Source organism: Hyaena hyaena, unplaced genomic scaffold, assembly GCF_003009895.1.
Source record: "Hyaena hyaena isolate Hyena2069 unplaced genomic scaffold, ASM300989v1 scaffold_54, whole genome shotgun sequence".
Taxonomy (NCBI): domain Eukaryota; kingdom Metazoa; phylum Chordata; class Mammalia; order Carnivora; family Hyaenidae; genus Hyaena; species Hyaena hyaena.
Window position 1 is genome coordinate 3,795,779 of NW_024080685.1, and position 18,887 is coordinate 3,814,665.

Consider the following 18,887-nt stretch of genomic DNA (forward strand, 5'->3'; position numbering starts at 1 on the left):
CTCTAGGCAGGTTCAGGACAGGAGTGACTTACTTTGCACGTAGATGGAAAGTGAAACCCTGGCTCCCACAGACCACGCAGCAACCTCCAGAACCTTCCAAAGCCAGGAAGAGAGGAGGGATGTCTCACCCCAGAGCCCGATATGGGAGGACTCCAGGGGCTTAAAAAAAAGAAAACAACTCTGAGTCCAGAGGCATGTTTTTAGGGTAGCTGTGCGCATAGATTCGCTGGAGTGCCCTTTTTGTCTGGTGCTTGGGGCTCCTCTGATGAGAGGAGGCCCCTGGAGGAGATCCTGAGGCTAATTCTGTCGGCCTTGTGCCTGAGGAACTCTTTCTTTCACACCAGCTGCTAGGTCCTCTGTGCTCATCCATTTCCAAGGGGCCTTACTCCTGCTCCGTGTGTCTTGTTATTACACGCAAAAAATCCTCCCTGCTGGTGTGAAATACTTTCTATCCCTCCCTAAATGCTTTGGATGTTTGCAGTTTTCCTGCTTTAAGGAATTAAAGAGCCCGTCCTTATGCTGACTGTGCAATCACACCCCTCAGGTGGCTCACCCTGTTCCTCTCCCTCCTGTAGACCGCTGTGATCATGGCTGTGTCTGGTAGTGGGTCTCACGAGCCAGGCTCCCTGGCTCCCACGGCCTTACCACGAGGCAGATAATACTCTGTCCCCTTTTGCAGATGAGGTCCTGAGGGTCAGAATCAGGGCCAGGGACTGGCCGAGTTGAGATGGAACCTGGATCAGTCTGATCCAAATCCTGTGTGTATGTGTGTGTCTCCGGCAAGACTGGGGGTCGGAAATTGTGTTCCACACAGATTCCAACTTGCAACCTGCTTGTAGAAAGCGCTCCTCACTTGTGGATGGAGGTTCTCAGAAATTGTGTTTTCTCACTCAGGATTGTGACTTAGCCCTTTTTTTTCACCTCGGTTCATAGACCATCAAAGGTAACAGGAACCCTACAGCTCACCTTTCCTAACCCAGTGCAGGCCTCCCTGCTGCCAGTCCAGCATTATTTCCCTCTATGTTAGTGTGCATGTGTAGGGCCATTTTGGGTGTTCCGCTGAATCATCCCAACTGCTTTTTCCTACTGTGCGGAAATAAGGGAAAAAGTGTTACCAAATCTGTTTTCCTGTGTCACTTCTACCACACTGCTGCTGGATTCTCTTGCTCTTCTCACCTGAAGTAGATCCTTTCTGACACACTCTCCTAGCGGTCATTGCTGGGACTACACCATGCACTGTGGTCTGGGAGAGGGAAGCCAAAGGAATTTGGGGCACTTCCTATTTGGCTCCAACCTTACCATCCCATGATGGAGGATGTCAAGATTGTTTCCTGTGTTCGTTGCTGTGTCAGCTGAGGATCTGGGCACTTGCATTATGTTCTGTGCACCCCTCCCCCACCTGCCTCAGCAGACCAACACCACTTGTCTGGTCCAGGTAGGGCATCAGCATAAAACTTCACTCTGGGAGGACAGAGATGCCCATCCACGTGAGGTAGGGTGGGCAACTGCAGGGAGCCCATCAGGAAGCTGGCCCAATGTCCACCAGGAGCATAGCTTTATTGAATATTTATTGGGCGTCTTCTCATAGAAGAGCACCTTATCTGGCCAAGGAAGAAAAGAGAAACTAAGACTATTGCATGGTAGCTAGGAGCACAGCCTTTGTCATCAGCCAGATCTGGATTTAATTTTTGCTCTAGTAGAGCATGTTCAATTTTCTCTGCTTCTCTGAGCTTCCTTATCTTCATCTGTAAAGTGGAGATGTAACAGCATAAAAGTACCTGCCTTAGAGACTGGTTGTGCGGATTACGTTAGGCAGTGCAAGTAATGGTTATGGCCAGGCTTGGAGCATTCCATAGGGTAATTACAGCATCTGGGACTGTGTATTGATAACCTGCCCTGCTTGAGGCATATGACAGGGGTAAACGAGCATGTATACAGAGAGTGGAAGAGAGGGAATGGAAAGGAGAGGAAGGTGTGCTAAGTGAGGACTACTCTCATGATCTCATGTACTCTCTAGCGCTTCCTATAGTTTATAATATACCATGGTTTATTATATATTTGTACAGTTGTCTTACCTGTCTTCCCCCTTAATTCCACAGAAAGAGGGGTCTTCTCAACTACCATTGCAAGCCCAGGGCATAATCTATTGTGTGGCCCATTGTTGATCTCAGTGTTTGTTGATGGAGGGGTTGGATGATTGGGCAGGGTATAGAAGTGGCCGCTGAGTCTTAGCATGAAACATGTGCTGTATGTTTTCAGCAGAGTGACCAGTGTTAGGGAATTCTGAATCAAAAACAGGAATGCAGTCTTGGCAGCAGAGGTAAGGATGAGGAGTCTTTCGAAATCTGACCTCATCATTTCTCTAGATCTAGGAACATTTGGGCTAGGGATGGAGAGGGTCCCGTTTGGATTTCAGTAACTTTCTATTTTCTTCCCAAGAAGCTTTCCTTTTGAAGAAGTCTTGGTATTAAATGTTTGTCACCTGTATCAATGGACTTTTAGAACCGTAGGATCCAAAAGTAATATGAAATGAGAGATGGTGAGGAACTTAACTGAGAAACAAGGGGGGAGAAGAAGGGGGGAAATGGTGGGGGAAAGGGAGAGAGGCAAACCATGAGAGACTCTTGAATGCTGACAAAAACTGAGGACTGATGGATGTGGGGGGGAGGGGGGGATGGGCACTGGGTGTTATGTGGAAACTAATTTGACAATAAACTATTTGTAAAAAAAAAAAAAAAGAAAGAAAGAAATGAGAGATGGTGAGAGTTTGAGTTAGGGGCCTTGGCTTCATATGCCCGTTGTGTATCTTACAAGTCCTGCACTGGGGCAAGTAACTGTCTCTCTGTGAGGCTTTGAATGTAGGTCAGTTCAAGGGGGCTAAATAATACCTGCTCTATCTGCCCTATAGGATTATTATGAGAGCCAAAAGGAATAATGTATGGAAGGTACTTACTTTTAAGCTATAACAGGTGAGAATAAAGCAAGGAATTATTACAGTTCACTGTAGAGAGTTGCATGGTTCTTTGGAAACACATGAGAGGGGGGTGTTGGCAAAGAAAGATGGAGGCTGAATTTTCTCAGGAAGCGTTCATTTCTCTACTGATACTGGCTTCCCAGAAATCCTGCTTCGTCTTCCAACGAGGATTTTCAGTGGTTGCTGGAGCTCCTAATGTAAACCTGCTGCCAGTGTAGTCTTTCCACTGCCCAGATTTGCTCCCAGGAGAGATCTCTCTGCTTTCATTCCCTGACAGATTTCCCTTTAAAAATATGGAGAAACCAGACTCTTAGACTCATTCTAGTTAGGAAAAACATAAGGCTAATTTACTTTCTCTGGTAATTAAATGTTAATTGTAAACAATTTGCACAATACAGAAAAAGAGAGAAAAATATCACCTATAATCTAATCACCCAGTAGTAACATTCTGGCATATTTGTTAGTCTTTTGTTTTCATGCATATCTTTTTGTCACATATAAGTAGCAAAAGCGTGATGTGGAAGAAATGCCAGGCATGCATGGCTTAGCATGTGGCCATGCTTAAGAAAAGAGTATTCAGGGGCGCCTGGGTGGCTCAGTTGGTTGAGCATCCGACTTCAGCTCAGGTCATGATTTCATGGTTTGTGGGTTCAAGCCCCGTGTCAGTCTCTGTGCTGACAGCTCAAAGCCTAGAGCCTGCTTTGGATTCTGTGCCTCCCTCTCTCTCTCTGCCCTTCCCCTGCTCTGTCTCTCTCTCTGTGTCTCTTTTTCTCTCTCTCTTCTTCCCCCTCAAAAGTAAAGAAACATTAAAAAAAAATTTTTCTTAAAGAAAAGAGTATTCAAAGCCAGTGATCCCCAGGGATGTGACCTTCGGCCATTCCTTTTTCTACTTGTTTTATTTCATTTTGCTTTCTTTATCTGCAATGAGGATCATCCCTGTTTCAAATGATAAGAAAATTCACTGAATAACTGTTTTTAAAGTCCAATATCTGATACGTACCATGGGCCCAATAAATGTAAGTTTCTATTCTACTTGTAAGAAGTTAACATTTATTGCCAGGATCTGTTCTGTGTGTTCTATCTGTATCAACTTGTTTAAGCCTCACAACTCCCCTTTGATGTAGATGCTGTTATTATCCTATTTCATAGAGGAGGAAACTGAGACATAAGAGGTTGAGTGCTTTGCCAAAGGTCAAACACCTATTAGATAATAGAACCCAAATAAGAACACGAGCAGCTGGCTCCAGAATCCACATTAATACATATTACACAGCCTGCTACTTAGCAAAGTTGACGTAAGGTTAGGTTCAGAGTGTTTGAGGTGAGGACTGTACCCCTTCGGTGGTGAGGATATCATCAGTTTAACCAGAGGGCCTTGCGTTTTCTTACGCACTTGCTCTGGGTTGCCTGTGTATAGGCTTCAGTGGGTGGAGAGATTACAGTCGAAAGGAAATCTGAAGTGATTAAATATTTATTAGGTAGGTGAACAGATTTGGCCAGTCATCTGCCTTTTTCCCCTGCCCTCCTTTTTCAAGTCTTTGTGCAAAGTTGACATAGAAGTCATGACCCAAGATCGAGAGATGGTTAAGCTTATTATGGTTTCAAAAATCATCAGAAATTCGTTGGATTCCAGTGGCACAAATTGTACCTGTGGATCCATTGGGAGGTTTCGAAGGATATGAAGTGAGAAAAGGCAGCATCAGGAGCAGGAGGTACAAGTGGACACAGGTCTGAGACCTGTCAATCACGACAATCCATGACCAAAGGGTTATGCGTGACCTTCTGGCCGTAAGTGAGCTGCCAAACCAGGGTGTGTGACCGGAAAGAAGAGGTTGGTTTTTTTTTTTTTTTTTTAAAGTGTTTATATATTTATTTTGAGAGAGGGGTAGAGAGAGAACCAGCAGGGGAGGGGCAGAGAGGGAGGAGGACAGAGGATTTGAGGCAGGCTCATGCTGACAGCAGAGACCCCAATGCGGGGCTCAAACTCAGGAACTGTGAGATCATGACCTGAGCCCAAGTCGGATGCTTAACTGACTGAGCCACCCCAACCAAGCACCCCAGAAAAAAAGAGGTTTGTAAGTACAAGTCAGTGACATCGCTGTGATGGAAAGCACCAGATAGGGTTTAGGCCTGAGAGAATACAGAGTGAGCTTCCTAGGTAGTAAATAGTGATTTAAAAAGAAAGAAAGAGTAGTGACCCAGAAGGCTAAGTCTAAATAAATAGGTACCAAAAGGAACAGGGGGCTTTAAGACAAAGGACAGTTTACTGAGGCTATCTGAAAACTCTGATAAATGCTCAGTCATCAGAAAATGGAGAACAGCTATATTAGGCTAAGAGTAGAAATCTGTTCCCAATGGCATCAGTCCTTAAACTCTTCTTCCAGACACTGGGGAAACCAAGAGTCCAGGCTTCTTCCCCCTCCAGGAGACTGTGGGGAAACTCGTGGGAAGCCTGTGGTAATGACCCTCAAGACCTACTTGGGGCGCCTGGGTGGCTTAGTCGGTTAAGTGTCCGACTTTTGCTTGGGTCATGATCTCATGGTTTGTGGGTTCGAGCCCCTCGGAGCCTGGAGCCTGTTTCAGTCTGTGACTCCCTCTCTCTCTGGCCCTCCCCTGCTCACGCTGTCTATCTCTCTCTCCTGGAAATAAGTAGAACATTAAAAAAAAAAAAAAAACCTCTATCAGGAGAGACATGGTAATTAGGCCAGATTCACGCATGATGGACACGGAACAGGATAAAAAAAACACAGGAAACCAAGAACACTGACTTTTAATAAGGCAAATTATGAAAATGAGTACACACTGGCATCCAGCATAAATCCAAAGGAATTTCTCAAATGGGCTCTGAGGACAAACTCTGGCCTATGTAAATGCACTTCTGTCTGCTTCATCTCAGAAAGCATTCTGCCTGCTTCAGGCAGCAAAACTGCACCAAGTTGTGCCAACTGTTTGTTTGGAAGGCTCGGCCACAGTCCCCCAACACCAGGCCTCCCCACCCCACACACCCTGCTGGTAATGAGATGGACCTACGTACGGGACCAAATTGCACTTTCTCACATTGGCTGACAGTCTTGTTGAGAAAGCAACTGAAAGAAGAGAGACCCCGCCTTCCCCAAAACCCGTGTGGTAAAGAACTTAAGACCTTTAAGAACTGACAGGCAGAGAACTCCATTCTGGATGCATCCCAAGTATTCCTTTTAGTCTCTTAGGATCCATTCAACACATCTGTATTATGTACCTGCTGTGAGCCACTCACTGTGCTAGGCCCTAGGTGCAGAGTGGTTTAAAAAAACAAAATTGAAGGCAGACCAGCCAGGGGCCCAGACCTCAATGAGCTTGCCATTCAGTAGAAGAAACAGACCCCGTGGCAGTGAATGATTACATGTGGCCAGTAGTGCCACGAAAGAAAAGACCAGGTGCCAGGAAAGAGACTTTGGCAGTAGATGGGGTGATATTCGGCCTGGGACGAGAAGGCTAAAGAGGAGCCAGCCAAGTGAAGAATTGGGAAGAAGACTGTTCCAGGCAGAGGGAACAGCATGTGTGAAGGTGAAGAGCTTGGTGGGATGGGAGCTGAGGTCAGAGCAGAGTGAGGAGGGTGATGTGTAAGGAGGAACTGGGAGCTAGGTCACTTGGCACTCAACGGCCAACTTAAGGAAACTGAATTCTACCTGAGGCGCAGGGGGTAGACACACAGGGTTTTATTAGAGAATGACATGAGCCATTTGCATTTTTTAAAGTAATTTATTTTTTATTTTTAAAATTTTGAAGAAATCTTAGTGTAAGCAGGGGGGAGAGAGAGAAAGAAAATCTCATGCAGTCACCATGCTCCACAAAGAGTCCAATGAGGAGTCTGATCCCATGACCCTGGGATCATGACCTGAACTGAAATCAAGAGATGGACACTCAACTGACCAGCTACCCAGGTGCACCGAGCCATTTACATTTTTAAAAAGTGTCATTGGCTGCTAGGTAGATGCTGGATTGAAGGGGGGGACAGGAGTGAAAGTGGCCACTGAGGAAGCTATTCCATGTTGGATGAAACACAACCAAAAGGGAGGAACTCCTGGTTCTAACAGATAAACCAAGCATTTTCCTAATGTTCTACCAGTCCCTGCCAAGGAGAGATGATGCTTTGCCACTCGGCCCCAACACAAAATAAAACTATTTAGATTCAGTAGAAAATAGGAATCCAAAGGGATCTGGAGAGACTACTTAAAATGCCTGGCCCAGTTCCTCACAGCTCTTACTCAAGTTTCTCCAGGCCTTCCCCAATTTTCAAGAGAGACACAGGGAACAGAATGATCTGGAACTTTTTCTTCTGATGTTGGCTGACAGTTCAGAAAGCAGTGAATGACTCTATTAAAATACCAAATAGTAAAGCCGCCAGTGTATATTCAGGAGTTAGGAATATGGAAGGGGGGGGAGGGTGGAGAAAATATGAGTGTAATCATCACAGGAAGTAGAAATGGAGGCGGTTGGCGTGGATTTCTTGTTTCTTAATTGTCTGGGGAAGAAAGATGACATGAGGATTGTGGTTCACAATTTTTATTTTTTTATTTTTATTTTTTAGCTCTTCCTAAACCTTCTTAGGTCTGCTTTGATTTCTATTTCATCAGGCATAATTTATGATCTTGAGACTGGAGAAGAGCAAGGAACAATATACAAACAGTCCCCACCCCCTGCCCCCAACTCTCATTAGCTTTGCCAGCAAGTTAAGTGAACTAAAAGGAGATGGGAGGGAAGCCATGTTACAGATCTGTTGAACCCTTGGCAGTATTTTGTTCATTTAACAAATAATTATCAAGCGACTCAGTGTGCCAGGCGGCAAGTTGGTCTGCTTGCCTTACTAAGCATGTAGAGAAAGAGAGACCAGCAAACAGGTGGTCAGAAGAGAGGTGCAGTGCACTTTGAAATGCACACCTATAGCCAGCACGGGGCACAACACCTCACCCCAACTTGCACCCAGAGGAGATGATGTCCAAACTGAAACCGGAAGGGCAAGTATGGATAAGCCAGGAGAGTGTAGTGCCTTGGGATCTGGAAGTAGCTCTGTAAGGCAGGAGAGCCATGTGGTTTACCTCTGTATTTTTCACTTGAACTTGTTTCATTGATTCCAAGGCTTCTGCAGTGTATCTATGGGCATCTTTAAGTAAAACAGTGTACCTTTGAGTATCTTTTAAGTAAAAATAAGCTCATTTGGTACCATGTTTAGTTAAAGTCCCCACCATCACATCTCCACCCATTCTGACCAAATCTGGGTAATTCCAAGGCCTATAGAATTTGTTATATAAGCTAAACAGTTGTGAAGCTTTTAAACTGAAGAGCAGAAGAGTAAGTGGTTGTTAGTGATTTTTATCCCAAGTGAGTGTGATTCCATGTGTGGTTTGAGCCAGGTATACAACCTGTCTGTCTCAGTGTATTCATCTGGAAAATGGGACTGAAAAAATTAGTTTTTGCCTTTATAGAGAAGTTATGAGAATAACTCCTAATATATGGGAAAGCACATACATCCTTTCATAGCAAAGACCTAGAATAATCTGTCCCGGGCGTGTGGAACCACAGTAGCACCAGTGTGGCACTACTTCCTGATGAGATCAGAGCGCATTATAGGCTTTGGCAATTCCGGTGTGTTGTGAGGCAGGTAGCATAGTAACCCCAGGTGGGTGGGAAAGCGTGCGTTGCAGAGACAGACCCAGTTCTGTCTGGGTCTGTGCAGATGCGGTAACTGGCAAGGGGATTAAGAGGCGAAGTGAGGAGTCCCAAGGTGGAGGTCTTTGGGATGGTTGGCCTCTCAGCACTCATTCCAGGACTAATTTAGGCCTAGATTCATCATGGAATTTTTTTTCATTAGAACCTATAAATATTTTAAATGTGTATTTCTTGTCCGGATTATTCTAGAAAGAGTTTAAGGCAGAAAAGCTGTGTTCTAGGTGCTGGTGATTCTTCCCCCATTCTCTCTAGCCTCCCTTCTACTTTGTATGATATATCCAGACAGCCCGCTGAGGGGCCAGGACCTCCATCTGACCGCTGGAGCCAGCCCCTCCCTGGTGGGGGGAGGCCCAGATTAGCAGGGAGGCCGTGCTGTGATTTAGCAAGGGGGCTGCAGTCACTCACAAGCTACATGAGTTCCATGAACCCTCACACCCACTTGTAACCTCAGTCAGCAGTGGCATGGAGGGCAGTGCTGGGGTGCCAGTCTCTGCTTTCCTAGAATTGTGAAGAATCCTATATTGGAAATCCTTAAAATTGAGATCATCTCTTGTTCCTTGTGCTTCCTTCTCTTTCCCATTGCTTGTCCTTCCTGCCAGCCCTTCACTGTGACAGTGCATCCCTGGATCTTCCATCGCCTGGTACCTTCCAGGAAGGGGGCGTGGGCAAGGAAAGAGGAAAGGGCTTAGCTGTGATGCGGAAAGGACGGAGCCAGCAATTGTGGTTCAGGACCAAAATGAAGAACTTATTAAATGCCACCAGGTTTTATGAAAGCTGAGGCTTGGTTTTTGCTCATCCCTTTTGGCATCTAGAGGAGACTAGAAAGGAAAGCTTGCTGTCAGAGTGGATTATACCAGTGGTGTGCTCATTACGTTCATGTAATCTTTACATTCACACATCCGAAGGTGAGATACCTTTGAGTCTGTTTTCCGCCCCAATTCAGGCCGGATGGCGTTGAGTGCCTCCAAGGGTTGTAGGAGGAATCCTAATTGGGGACCACAGGATGAATTCTGCAAAAGGCTTTGACATGTTAACTCTCTGGCCAAAGCTCTTCTTGCTATTATTTTCAACATAGATTAGGTCTTTGTGGTTATGTCTATTTTTGTATAACATCTTAGCCGAAAGAAGCTCTAAGATAGAGGTACTGCAGTGAAATGATTGAAAATAATTAGGCATATCCCACCTGTAGGCAGTGTGCTAGACAGGTAATAGGCATCATCTGGAAAACTTAGCGGCAATTTTGCAAGATAGGCATGATGATATTGGCTAATTTGCTGAGTGCTGAATATGTTCCAGGCTCTATTCTAAGTGCTTCATCTCAATTAGCTTCCGCTTCTCAACAGCTCTATGAAAAACGGTATTCTTTTACACCCATTTCAGAAATGAGACAGCCGGACACAGGGAGGACAGAGTCACAGAGCTAGGCAGTAGGAAGGGCCAGGACTCCAAATCAGAGAGGCTGTCCGCCTCCTAGCCGTGGTGTGTCCTGCCTCTTATGTTTATGTTACAGATGCGGGGCCTAGGTTCGGAGGGCATTTGCCCAATGTCTTTCAATTCATAAGTGACAGAACCTCAACTGAGCCTTCAAACTTCAAGCTTAGACTTATATTGACTCTGTTCAAAACCAGGAATCCTAAATTCGATAAGAAAAGTAATGTACAGAAAGGGGTAATGGTGCTTAGCTAAGGAAGCTTATCTTAGACATGGAAACTCTTTGGTCATCTCCCTCCATGTCCTGAAATAAAAGAAATTGGCAGCCGTGTGATAATCCCACCTCTTCTCAGCCAAGGCTCACACAGAGGAGAACCAGCAGGCATTTGCCTCTTTTCCGATTCCTGCTCACAGGACATGCTTGGAGGCCACCAGTAGGCTCTCACAGTCTCAAAACGATCCTCAAAGACACACACTGAAAACACATCACTGGTACCCAGCAAAGAAGAATGATGGCAAAACTGCTTCAGAGCCTGATGCAGGTGACCGTCTCGTCAAGAGGAGGCCTTCCAGTTGGGGATTTGAAAATTTGGGAGCTGAGATTCTCCCAAGGAGAAGAAATGCACCTGTTCTCATGGCAGAATACCTTGGCCACGGAGGGCTAAAAATTTTCTCTGACTGCCTGGGAGCGTGGAGGAAAAGGGAGTGGTGTTAGGGACCTGGGGGTAGGAGGGTGGACTTAAATGGACACATAAAAGGCTTGCCTCAAGCACAGTGGAACCTAGACAATCTGAAACAGCTCAGGCTGAAGAGTTGGCTCATTCTTCTGAGCTGCCACTCACTGAACGGAGGAGGCCTGCTCCATTTGGGGGTCACCATCCTTATAATGAATTGAGAAGGGAGGCAGTGGGCTGGGGTGCCTGGGTGGCTCATTCAGGTAAGCGTCTGACTCTTGATTTAGCTCAGGTCACAGTTTGTGAGGTCAAGTCCCGTTTTGGGATCTACTCTGACAGCATGGAGGCTGCTTGGGATTCTCTCTCTCTTTCCCTCTCTCCCCCTCTCCCTCCCTCTCTCTCTCTCCCTCTCTCCCTCTTCCACTCCCTCTTTCCTCCTACACGCGTGCACACACACGCACACATACATACACACACTCTCTCTGTCTCTGTCTCTCTCTCAAAATAAACATTAAAAAGAAGGGAGGCAGTGGGGATTGGGTTTCAGGGAGCCACCTTGCCTGACCATTTGTTTCAGTGAGTCCAATTTCTCACTTATTTACCAATGGAGCCTGAATTGTAGGGGGAGTTCACCTTCATTATAGTGTCTCTTTCTTCACCATTGGTTGGAAACCCTGGTATTTTAAACTGGGAAGCACACTTTATTGCTTCACAGAAACGTAGATGGGAAAGGATGAGGACCCTCAGGAGTGGGTTTGCCTTCCTTGGGACAGAGAGCTTTAGTGGGTACAGGCTGAGAACTCTGCTCTCAGCCCTGCTGCTTTGCTTTAACCCCTTAGTTAATTTGCATGCATTTTTCTTGTTGATTCATTTGTGCCCCCTGCCCATGAACACCATCATATTTTCCCATTTTCTTACTTTTTTTTTTTCCAGAGATGCATGTGCAGACCCGGGCCCTGCCGGTACTGGTACCTCTGACTCCCTCAGCCCAGAACCCCTCACCTCGGACCCCCAGCACAGGAAAGCAGCATGGTCGGGAGGAGTTAAGCTTCGGCCGAAGCACAGGTAAGAGGCACAGAGGTCTGTGCCGAGCAGTTCAGAAAAGGGACTCAGCTGCTGGAAGAAAAGGGACTGGGGGCAAGGCTGGTCAAAATACAGGTCAGGAAGGGTTGAACAGGGAGGTCTGACAGCAGCTCAGAATACATTAATGACAGTTTTCAAAATAGGTTCTGAAGAGCCCTAAAGTTCCCGGGAGGTAATATGGGGGTCCCTCAAATCATTTGATTCAGATCTCTCTCTTTTTTTTTTTTTATGTTTATTTATTTTTGAGAAAGAGAGAGAGAGACACAGAGCATGAGCAGGGGAGGGGACAGAGAGAGAGGGAGACACAGAATCCGAAGCCGGCTCCAGCATCTGAGCTGTCAGCACAGAGCCTGACACGGGGCTTGAACTCACAAACTGTGAGATCATGACCTGAGCCAAAGTTGGACGCTTCACTGACTGAGCCACCCAGGTGCCCCTGATTCAGATATCATTTTATTATTATTATTATTTTAATTTTTTTAATGTTTATTTAGTTTTGAGAGAGAGATACAGAGAGTGTAAGTGGGGGAGGGTCAGAGAGAGGGGGAAACACAGAATCCGAAGCAGGCTGTAGGCTCTGAGCTGTCAGCACAGAGCCTGATGTGGGGCTCGAACCCATGAACTGTGAGATCATGACCTGAGCTGAAGTCGGCCGTTTAGCCAACTGAGCCACCCAGGCGCCCCAAATATCGTGTGTTTTTGTTTTTTTTTTTAATGTTTGTTTATTCTTGAGAGAGAGGAAGACAGAGAGTGAGTGGAGGAGGGGCAGAGAGAGAGGGAGACACAGAACGTGAAGCAGTCTCCAGGCTCTGAGCTGCCAGCACAGGTCCCGACGCGGGGCTCGAACTCATGTACCAGGAGATCATGACCTGAGCTGACGTCAGAAGCTTTACCAACTGAGCTACCCAAGCACCCCTGATTCAGATATCTTTTTAAAAACACATCCACAACTATTTTTAAAACTATATTTAAAAACTCTCAAAGCCATATACCAACCAAGGTCTTACACTTTGGAAATGATAAATGTGTTAAACTGTCCAGCAAGATTAATTCATCTTTGAACTGATGATCATATAAAACTCTTCTTGTCCTCTGTTAATTGAGGAATGCCCTGAGATTGTAAAGTTTGCCTAAAATAAATATTTGCACCTAATCACCTGTGCATCCTCTGTGCTCAGGAGGTGCTAGGGCTTTGCCTTTCTTATCACACCCTCACACCCGTCCTGTGAGGTCTGGGCTGATACGCAGCTCGGAAGTGGTGGATTCAAATTCAGTTTGAGCTCACAGACACTACACTCTGTTGCCTCGACAGCATAACAGTCCACTTCATTGTATGGCCGTGGGAATTCGGTGCGCTAGGCTACTCAAATCCCTGAGCACAGAGCCCGCCCGTAGTGTGTGAGAACTGAATGTCAGGTGAAGTAAGTATCAGGTGGTACGATGATGATGTTGTGGTTTTCATTCTCTTCATTACCACATAAGTCTGTGTGCCAGCATGAAAAGCAGTGTAGTACAGAGGACTAGATGGAGTCTGTGGATCAGACCACCTACAATTCATGTTGCAATTCTTCTGCTTCCTATGTAACTGCAGGCGTGTTGTACAAGCTCCCAGTTTCCAATCTATAAGACAAGATTAATAGCTATTCAGTCACCGGGTTGCTGAAAGGATTGGAAGAGCGAATGCATGTGAAGTACATGAGGCAGTGCCCAGCATGTCATGAACAGTCAACATGTGTTGGATATCATTGTTCTCAATCATTCTGATTTCGGTTTGCCGGTTCATTCTTATAGACACATTGACTTGCATTATAAAGAAGTAAACATGGTAAATTTGGATTTATGCAATTATCCATGTTTATGGATAGACAAATATACATTCAAGTGTAAGGTTTTACATGATAAAATAACACTTGTATCTGGTATCTACATTAATGTTCTCTGTAAGATTTCATTAGAAAAAAAGATTCAAAAGAAGCTTGAACATACTGGTAGAGGACAGGTCAGATTCACAGAGGGTACTGGCTACAAGGCAGCCAGCTGGCAGAGGCTGTTCCAGGGCCAGCCTGAAGCAGCAGAGCCCTGAGGACTCTGTCCTTCAGCCCCCTCGGATTGTCACAGTATAGAGAACCAGAGCCTTCTACTTAGCAAGACTCCACTGGGCTGTGTAGGCTGGCAAGGCATTGGTGCCAAGGTGCTCAAGGCCAGAAAGTTGTAGTTAAGAAGTTACTGCAGTAGTCTGGGAAGAAAGTGATCAGGATTGAACCACACAAGCAGTGATGGGACAAGAGAGGAGACAAGATCTGAGATGAATTTAGACAGCAGAACTATAGCAGATGAGGATGGGAGAAGGGAGAAGAAAGATTAAAAGGTGAGACTTCCAAGGTGCTACTGTGGGGCCCTTGGAAATAACTGGAACTGTTAGCCAGGCTGATGAAGGCAGGAAGAGCATAGATTGACGGAAGCCATACTTGAGCACTGGAATCACACACACCTGATTTGAGCCTAAAACAATGAAAAGATTTTAAAAAGCAATCTTTAACAACTGGATGAAACAAAGGAGCCTAATTGTATACCCAGGTGGCGTCCCATCCATGAAGAGACAGGCTGGGGTTGCCTTTATCAGCGTGGTCAAAGCTGGCCATCAGTGCTCTGTCTGTGTGAAAGGGGACTGGAAGGGAGTAGATGGGCAAGCAATGTCCTTTTTAAAAAGGATATGTTGCTCCCACGTGTATCCCTTTGACTCCATATATGCTAGGGATTTTACGTGTGTGTCTTGACTCCACAACTGTATTTTCTGTAAGCCCCTGCAATAGCCTGCTTCCTCTTTCCTAGAGGAAGAGATCTCTGCATCCCAAGTGTTACTGATGTAGGATTGAACTTGGAAATTGGAGTGGGTCTCGTGCAATTATACTCTGATCCTAAATCTTGCCCAATTTGGTTTTGACTTTTTATTTCGAAATAATTTTAGGCTCATAAAAAGTTGCAAAAATAGTACAGAGATTTCCAGTACACCCATCACCTAGCTCTCCCTCATGTTAACATCTTTTATAACCATAGTCCAAATATCAAAACTAAGAAATTGGCATTGATAAAATGCTATTAACTACAGGCTATATACCATAGACTTTATTTAGATTTTATCATTTTTCCCCTTATGAATGTCCCTTTTTTTGTTCCAGGATTCTATGTTGTATTTGGCATGATTCCTTAGTTTCCTCTAATCTGATATTGCCTCAGTGTTTCCTTGCCTTTTCTGACCTTGACACATTGAAAGAGTATGGGCCAGTTATTTTGTAGAATGCCTTCTTTTTTGGGTTTGTTTGATACTGTCTCATGATTAGATTGAAGCTATATGTTTTTGGCAAGAATACCACAGAAATGATGTGTCCTTGCTGGCATGTCCTATCAGGGATTATATTATGTCGATATGTTTTATTACTGGTGATGTCAACCTTGATGATTTGGCTGAGGCAAAGTCTGCCAGGTTTCTCTACTGTACAATTATTATTCATCTCTTTGTAATTAATATCTTAAAAAAGATAACTTTTTAAAAATTTTTTAATGTTTTAATTTTTTTTTTTTTTTTTTGAGAGAGACAGCGTGAGCAGGGGAGGGTCAGAGAGAGAGGGAGACACAGAATCAGAAGCAGGCTCCAGGCTTGGAGCTAGCTGTCAGCACAGAGGCTGATGTGGGGCTCGAACCCAACGAACCATGAGATCATGACCTGAGTTGAAGTCGGACGCTTAACCAACTGAGCCACCCAGGTGCCCCTAGAAGAGATAACTTTGAAGCTAAGTGAATATCCTTATTTCTCAAACTTTTTCCATTGGTGGATATATTGCCTGCAACAGGTATTACTATAATGTTCTAAGATGATTCTATATTTCCTTCATTCCTTCTGTATTTATTAGTTGGAATTCTTCTGTAAGAAAGAGCTGTCTCTTTCCCCCTCATTTTAACTGTTGGTATCAGTAAGGGCTCCTTCACATTTATTTTCTTCTCTGTGTTGTAATACAAGGCATTTTTTTCTCTTACATTATTTTCATCGCTTACATTATTCCAGCCTTGGTCATTGTTTCTCTTTCAGGCTGGCTCTGGTCTAAATCCTGTCCTGAAATATGGGAAGGGGTGAGGTGCTGATGTCTTGGTCTTCCATTTGGGGCAGAAACGATGTGCTTATCAGCTTCTTAGGAGTCTTTCAAGTGTTGAGTTGGGAGGTTAGTAGTGGGCACTGAACAAGTCTACTTTGTGGTAGGTCGCAAATCTTGGAATTGAAAAGTGCTGGGGCCATTTCATGAGCCAGTTCCAAGTGCACCGGGCCAGAGTTATAGATAGTTCCTGTTTTGCGGAGAAAATAGCCAGGGATGATTTTCTCATTTATGTATAAGAAAAATAAAAAAGTGAAAGCAAGAAACTCCATTCCCCTGATGTAGACAGCGACCAGCCAAGCAACCGGGTTTAGAGAGAGAAACTTTCTTTGGCCCAGAGCTTAATATTCTCAGATCCAATCCCATCCTTCCCTTCCTGCTTAGACCCCCTGAATGCTCTCTCATCTAACTTCTCAGTAGGAATCCTGTGATCTCTTTTATCTTACAGAAACATCTCCATAAAACCTGTCAAGCCTGAGGCTTGAGGTAGTTCAGTGAGTTGGTAAAGGAGACAAAATGTTCTAGCTTAAAATTTATGATTTCCTGAGCAAGTGTGTTCCTCCACAAACCTCTCTTCCCTCCCGCCACCAGTCACCACCATCATTACAGTAACTGCCGCATTTACTTATTAAGCGTTTAGCACATGGCGGTCTGTGCTCTGTAAAATAAGTCTAGACAGATCGGTAACAAAAGCTCAGAGTTTGACTCTTAATTCTCAGTGGAGCAGCAACGTTAGTTCAGCTGGGTTCTGCACGTCCCTTGGCAGTGAGTTTTGTCGCGCACTGCTGACTTAGTGTTCTCGGGACAGTGTGCCTTAGGAGATCTCGGGATGTTGATTTGGACCCCTGCTTCAGTAGCCTCCCAAACTGTGGGAAGCTTAAAGCAATTAACACACACTTTTGCAGACAGTGGCATTTTTGCATGTGGAGGAGGCTGAGGGTTTGGCAGAGATCATTCAAGGAAACTTCCTGATTCCAGTTTGATGCATTTTATCAGCAGATGGTTTTCCTTGCTTCCCTCCTCCTCCTGCCCACAAAGTAGAATTCTAGCATTTGAAAGCTGCACGTCTAAGATGATGGTTCTCCTCCGGAAAAGTTAGCAAGGGTCACCTTCTCTTCTTCCCTCTTATTTCGCAGGAATTGAATTTTAATTGGCCATTTTGCAAAGTGACTGGGAATGAGAGTCCCACCCAGCTAGCTGCATGCTTAGCGGGTTCCAGGTGGTTCGGGCTGTGTGACGGGAGGTGCAGGGGACTGTTGGGAAGCCTTTGCAGCCCCAACAGGAGCAGAGAGAGCAGTGGTAGGAATGGCTTTTTATCCCAGCCCTGACTATGACATGCAGTTGGCCAGAGGGCTGTTATCTAGGATGCTTCTGTTTGCCACAAGGTAAGTCCACTACTATGGGAGAATGAGATTTATTTAGCATTTTCATTGCAGGATTCTCAAGTGAGAAGCCTTTCACAGGTGTCTTTTTGGTGTTGTGTTATATCTGTTTATATATTTAAAAAAAAAACAACCACATGCTAAGTTTCTCATTATTTGAGCATTCATGTAATTCAGTATTATTAGTATTTCTGCATGGGAATGTTTAATCATTCTCTCCTGTGTATGCAGTCATCATATTTCCTTTGTTTTAAGTTTCTGTTTTTTAAATGTTACTTACTTTTGAGAGAGAGAGCGAGCAAGCAAGGGAGGGGCAGAGAGAGAGGGAGATAGAGGATCTACAGCAGGCTCTGTGCTGACAGCAGAGACTGATTCGGGGCTCAAACTCAGGAACAGTGAGTTTGAGGAACTCATGAAACTCATGACCTGATCTCCCGAAACCAGAGTCAGATGCTTAACTGACTCAGCCACCCAGGCACCTCACAGTCACCATATGTCTTATGATGTGCGTGTATTTGGAGTGGCTTTTCGTCTCATTCAAATTAGCAATTGCCTTGTATTGTGTACTTCATGGTTTTGCTTCCCCACTTCCCTGGGGAATTCCACAGTGACTATTTCTATTTCTCACAAGGAATGGCTGGCTGTGTCTTCGCAGCCAAATTCTTCTCTATTTTCATTGCCAACATTTGTTTGAAGAGCAGGAACCTGTGAATAGATTCTCCATTTTAGGGGAAAGGTGTGGTCTTCTCATTCAGCTTTGAATTTACATAAAAACAAGTGTTTATTGAGATTCCCAGTTGTACATTATGTAACTCCATCACAGCTGAAGGTATAAATGCCTGATTATCTTTTGCCTAGCCCCACTAATTTGAATCAGCTTTTATCCTTATATAATCTTGATTCAAAGTTTTTGTTTAGAGTTCCACTTAATGCCGGTGCTTGCTTCTAAGGAATACTGTCACTTAAAAGAACGTATGGCATGGGAAAGAATAGGTGGGTGCTGCAGTCATGGTAACATTCTAGATCTCAAGGTGATTGGAGTATTTATTACTATGGGGATTCATCTTATCATTATACCATGTAAAAGGTAAAACAGAAAATATGAACTGCTTATATTATCAGAGAGAGAGGAATCACAGGGCTGGTTTTTCAAGTTTTACTTGGCATTCTTTCATTTGAAAGTGAGTAAGAGGGAAGCATTCTTCTGAGTTGCATTATTTTCTCCCCCACTGGTGTCAGGTTACGTGCAAGTGGTAGTAGTGGTGGCGGGTTGTGGTTAAACTCCTGGTGTAAAATTTATTATGAAAATACTGGTAGGTAGGAACTGAGGGGCTGGAGCAAGTCTTCTTAAAGTTTTCTTAAAGCTCCTTAAAGCTTCTCTGTCATCTTTCTGATCAGGTTCCACTAATATTTAAAAGTTTTCTTGGGGTGCCCAGGTGGCTCAGTCGGTTGAGCATCTGACTTTTTTTTTTTTTTTTTTTTTTTT

The 18,887-nt window shown here is 44.7% G+C and overlaps 1 protein-coding gene across 1 annotated transcript in view; it reads left to right on the forward strand.

Moving 5' to 3' along the window:
• Nucleotides 1-18,887, forward strand: part of SHROOM3 (shroom family member 3) — a 304,996-nt gene that overhangs the window by 234,036 nt on the left and 52,073 nt on the right. The window contains exon 4 of the mRNA XM_039230978.1: nt 11,722-11,853. Within this exon, the coding sequence (XP_039086909.1) occupies nt 11,722-11,853 (132 nt within the window). The remainder of the gene's footprint in view (nt 1-11,721; nt 11,854-18,887) is intronic.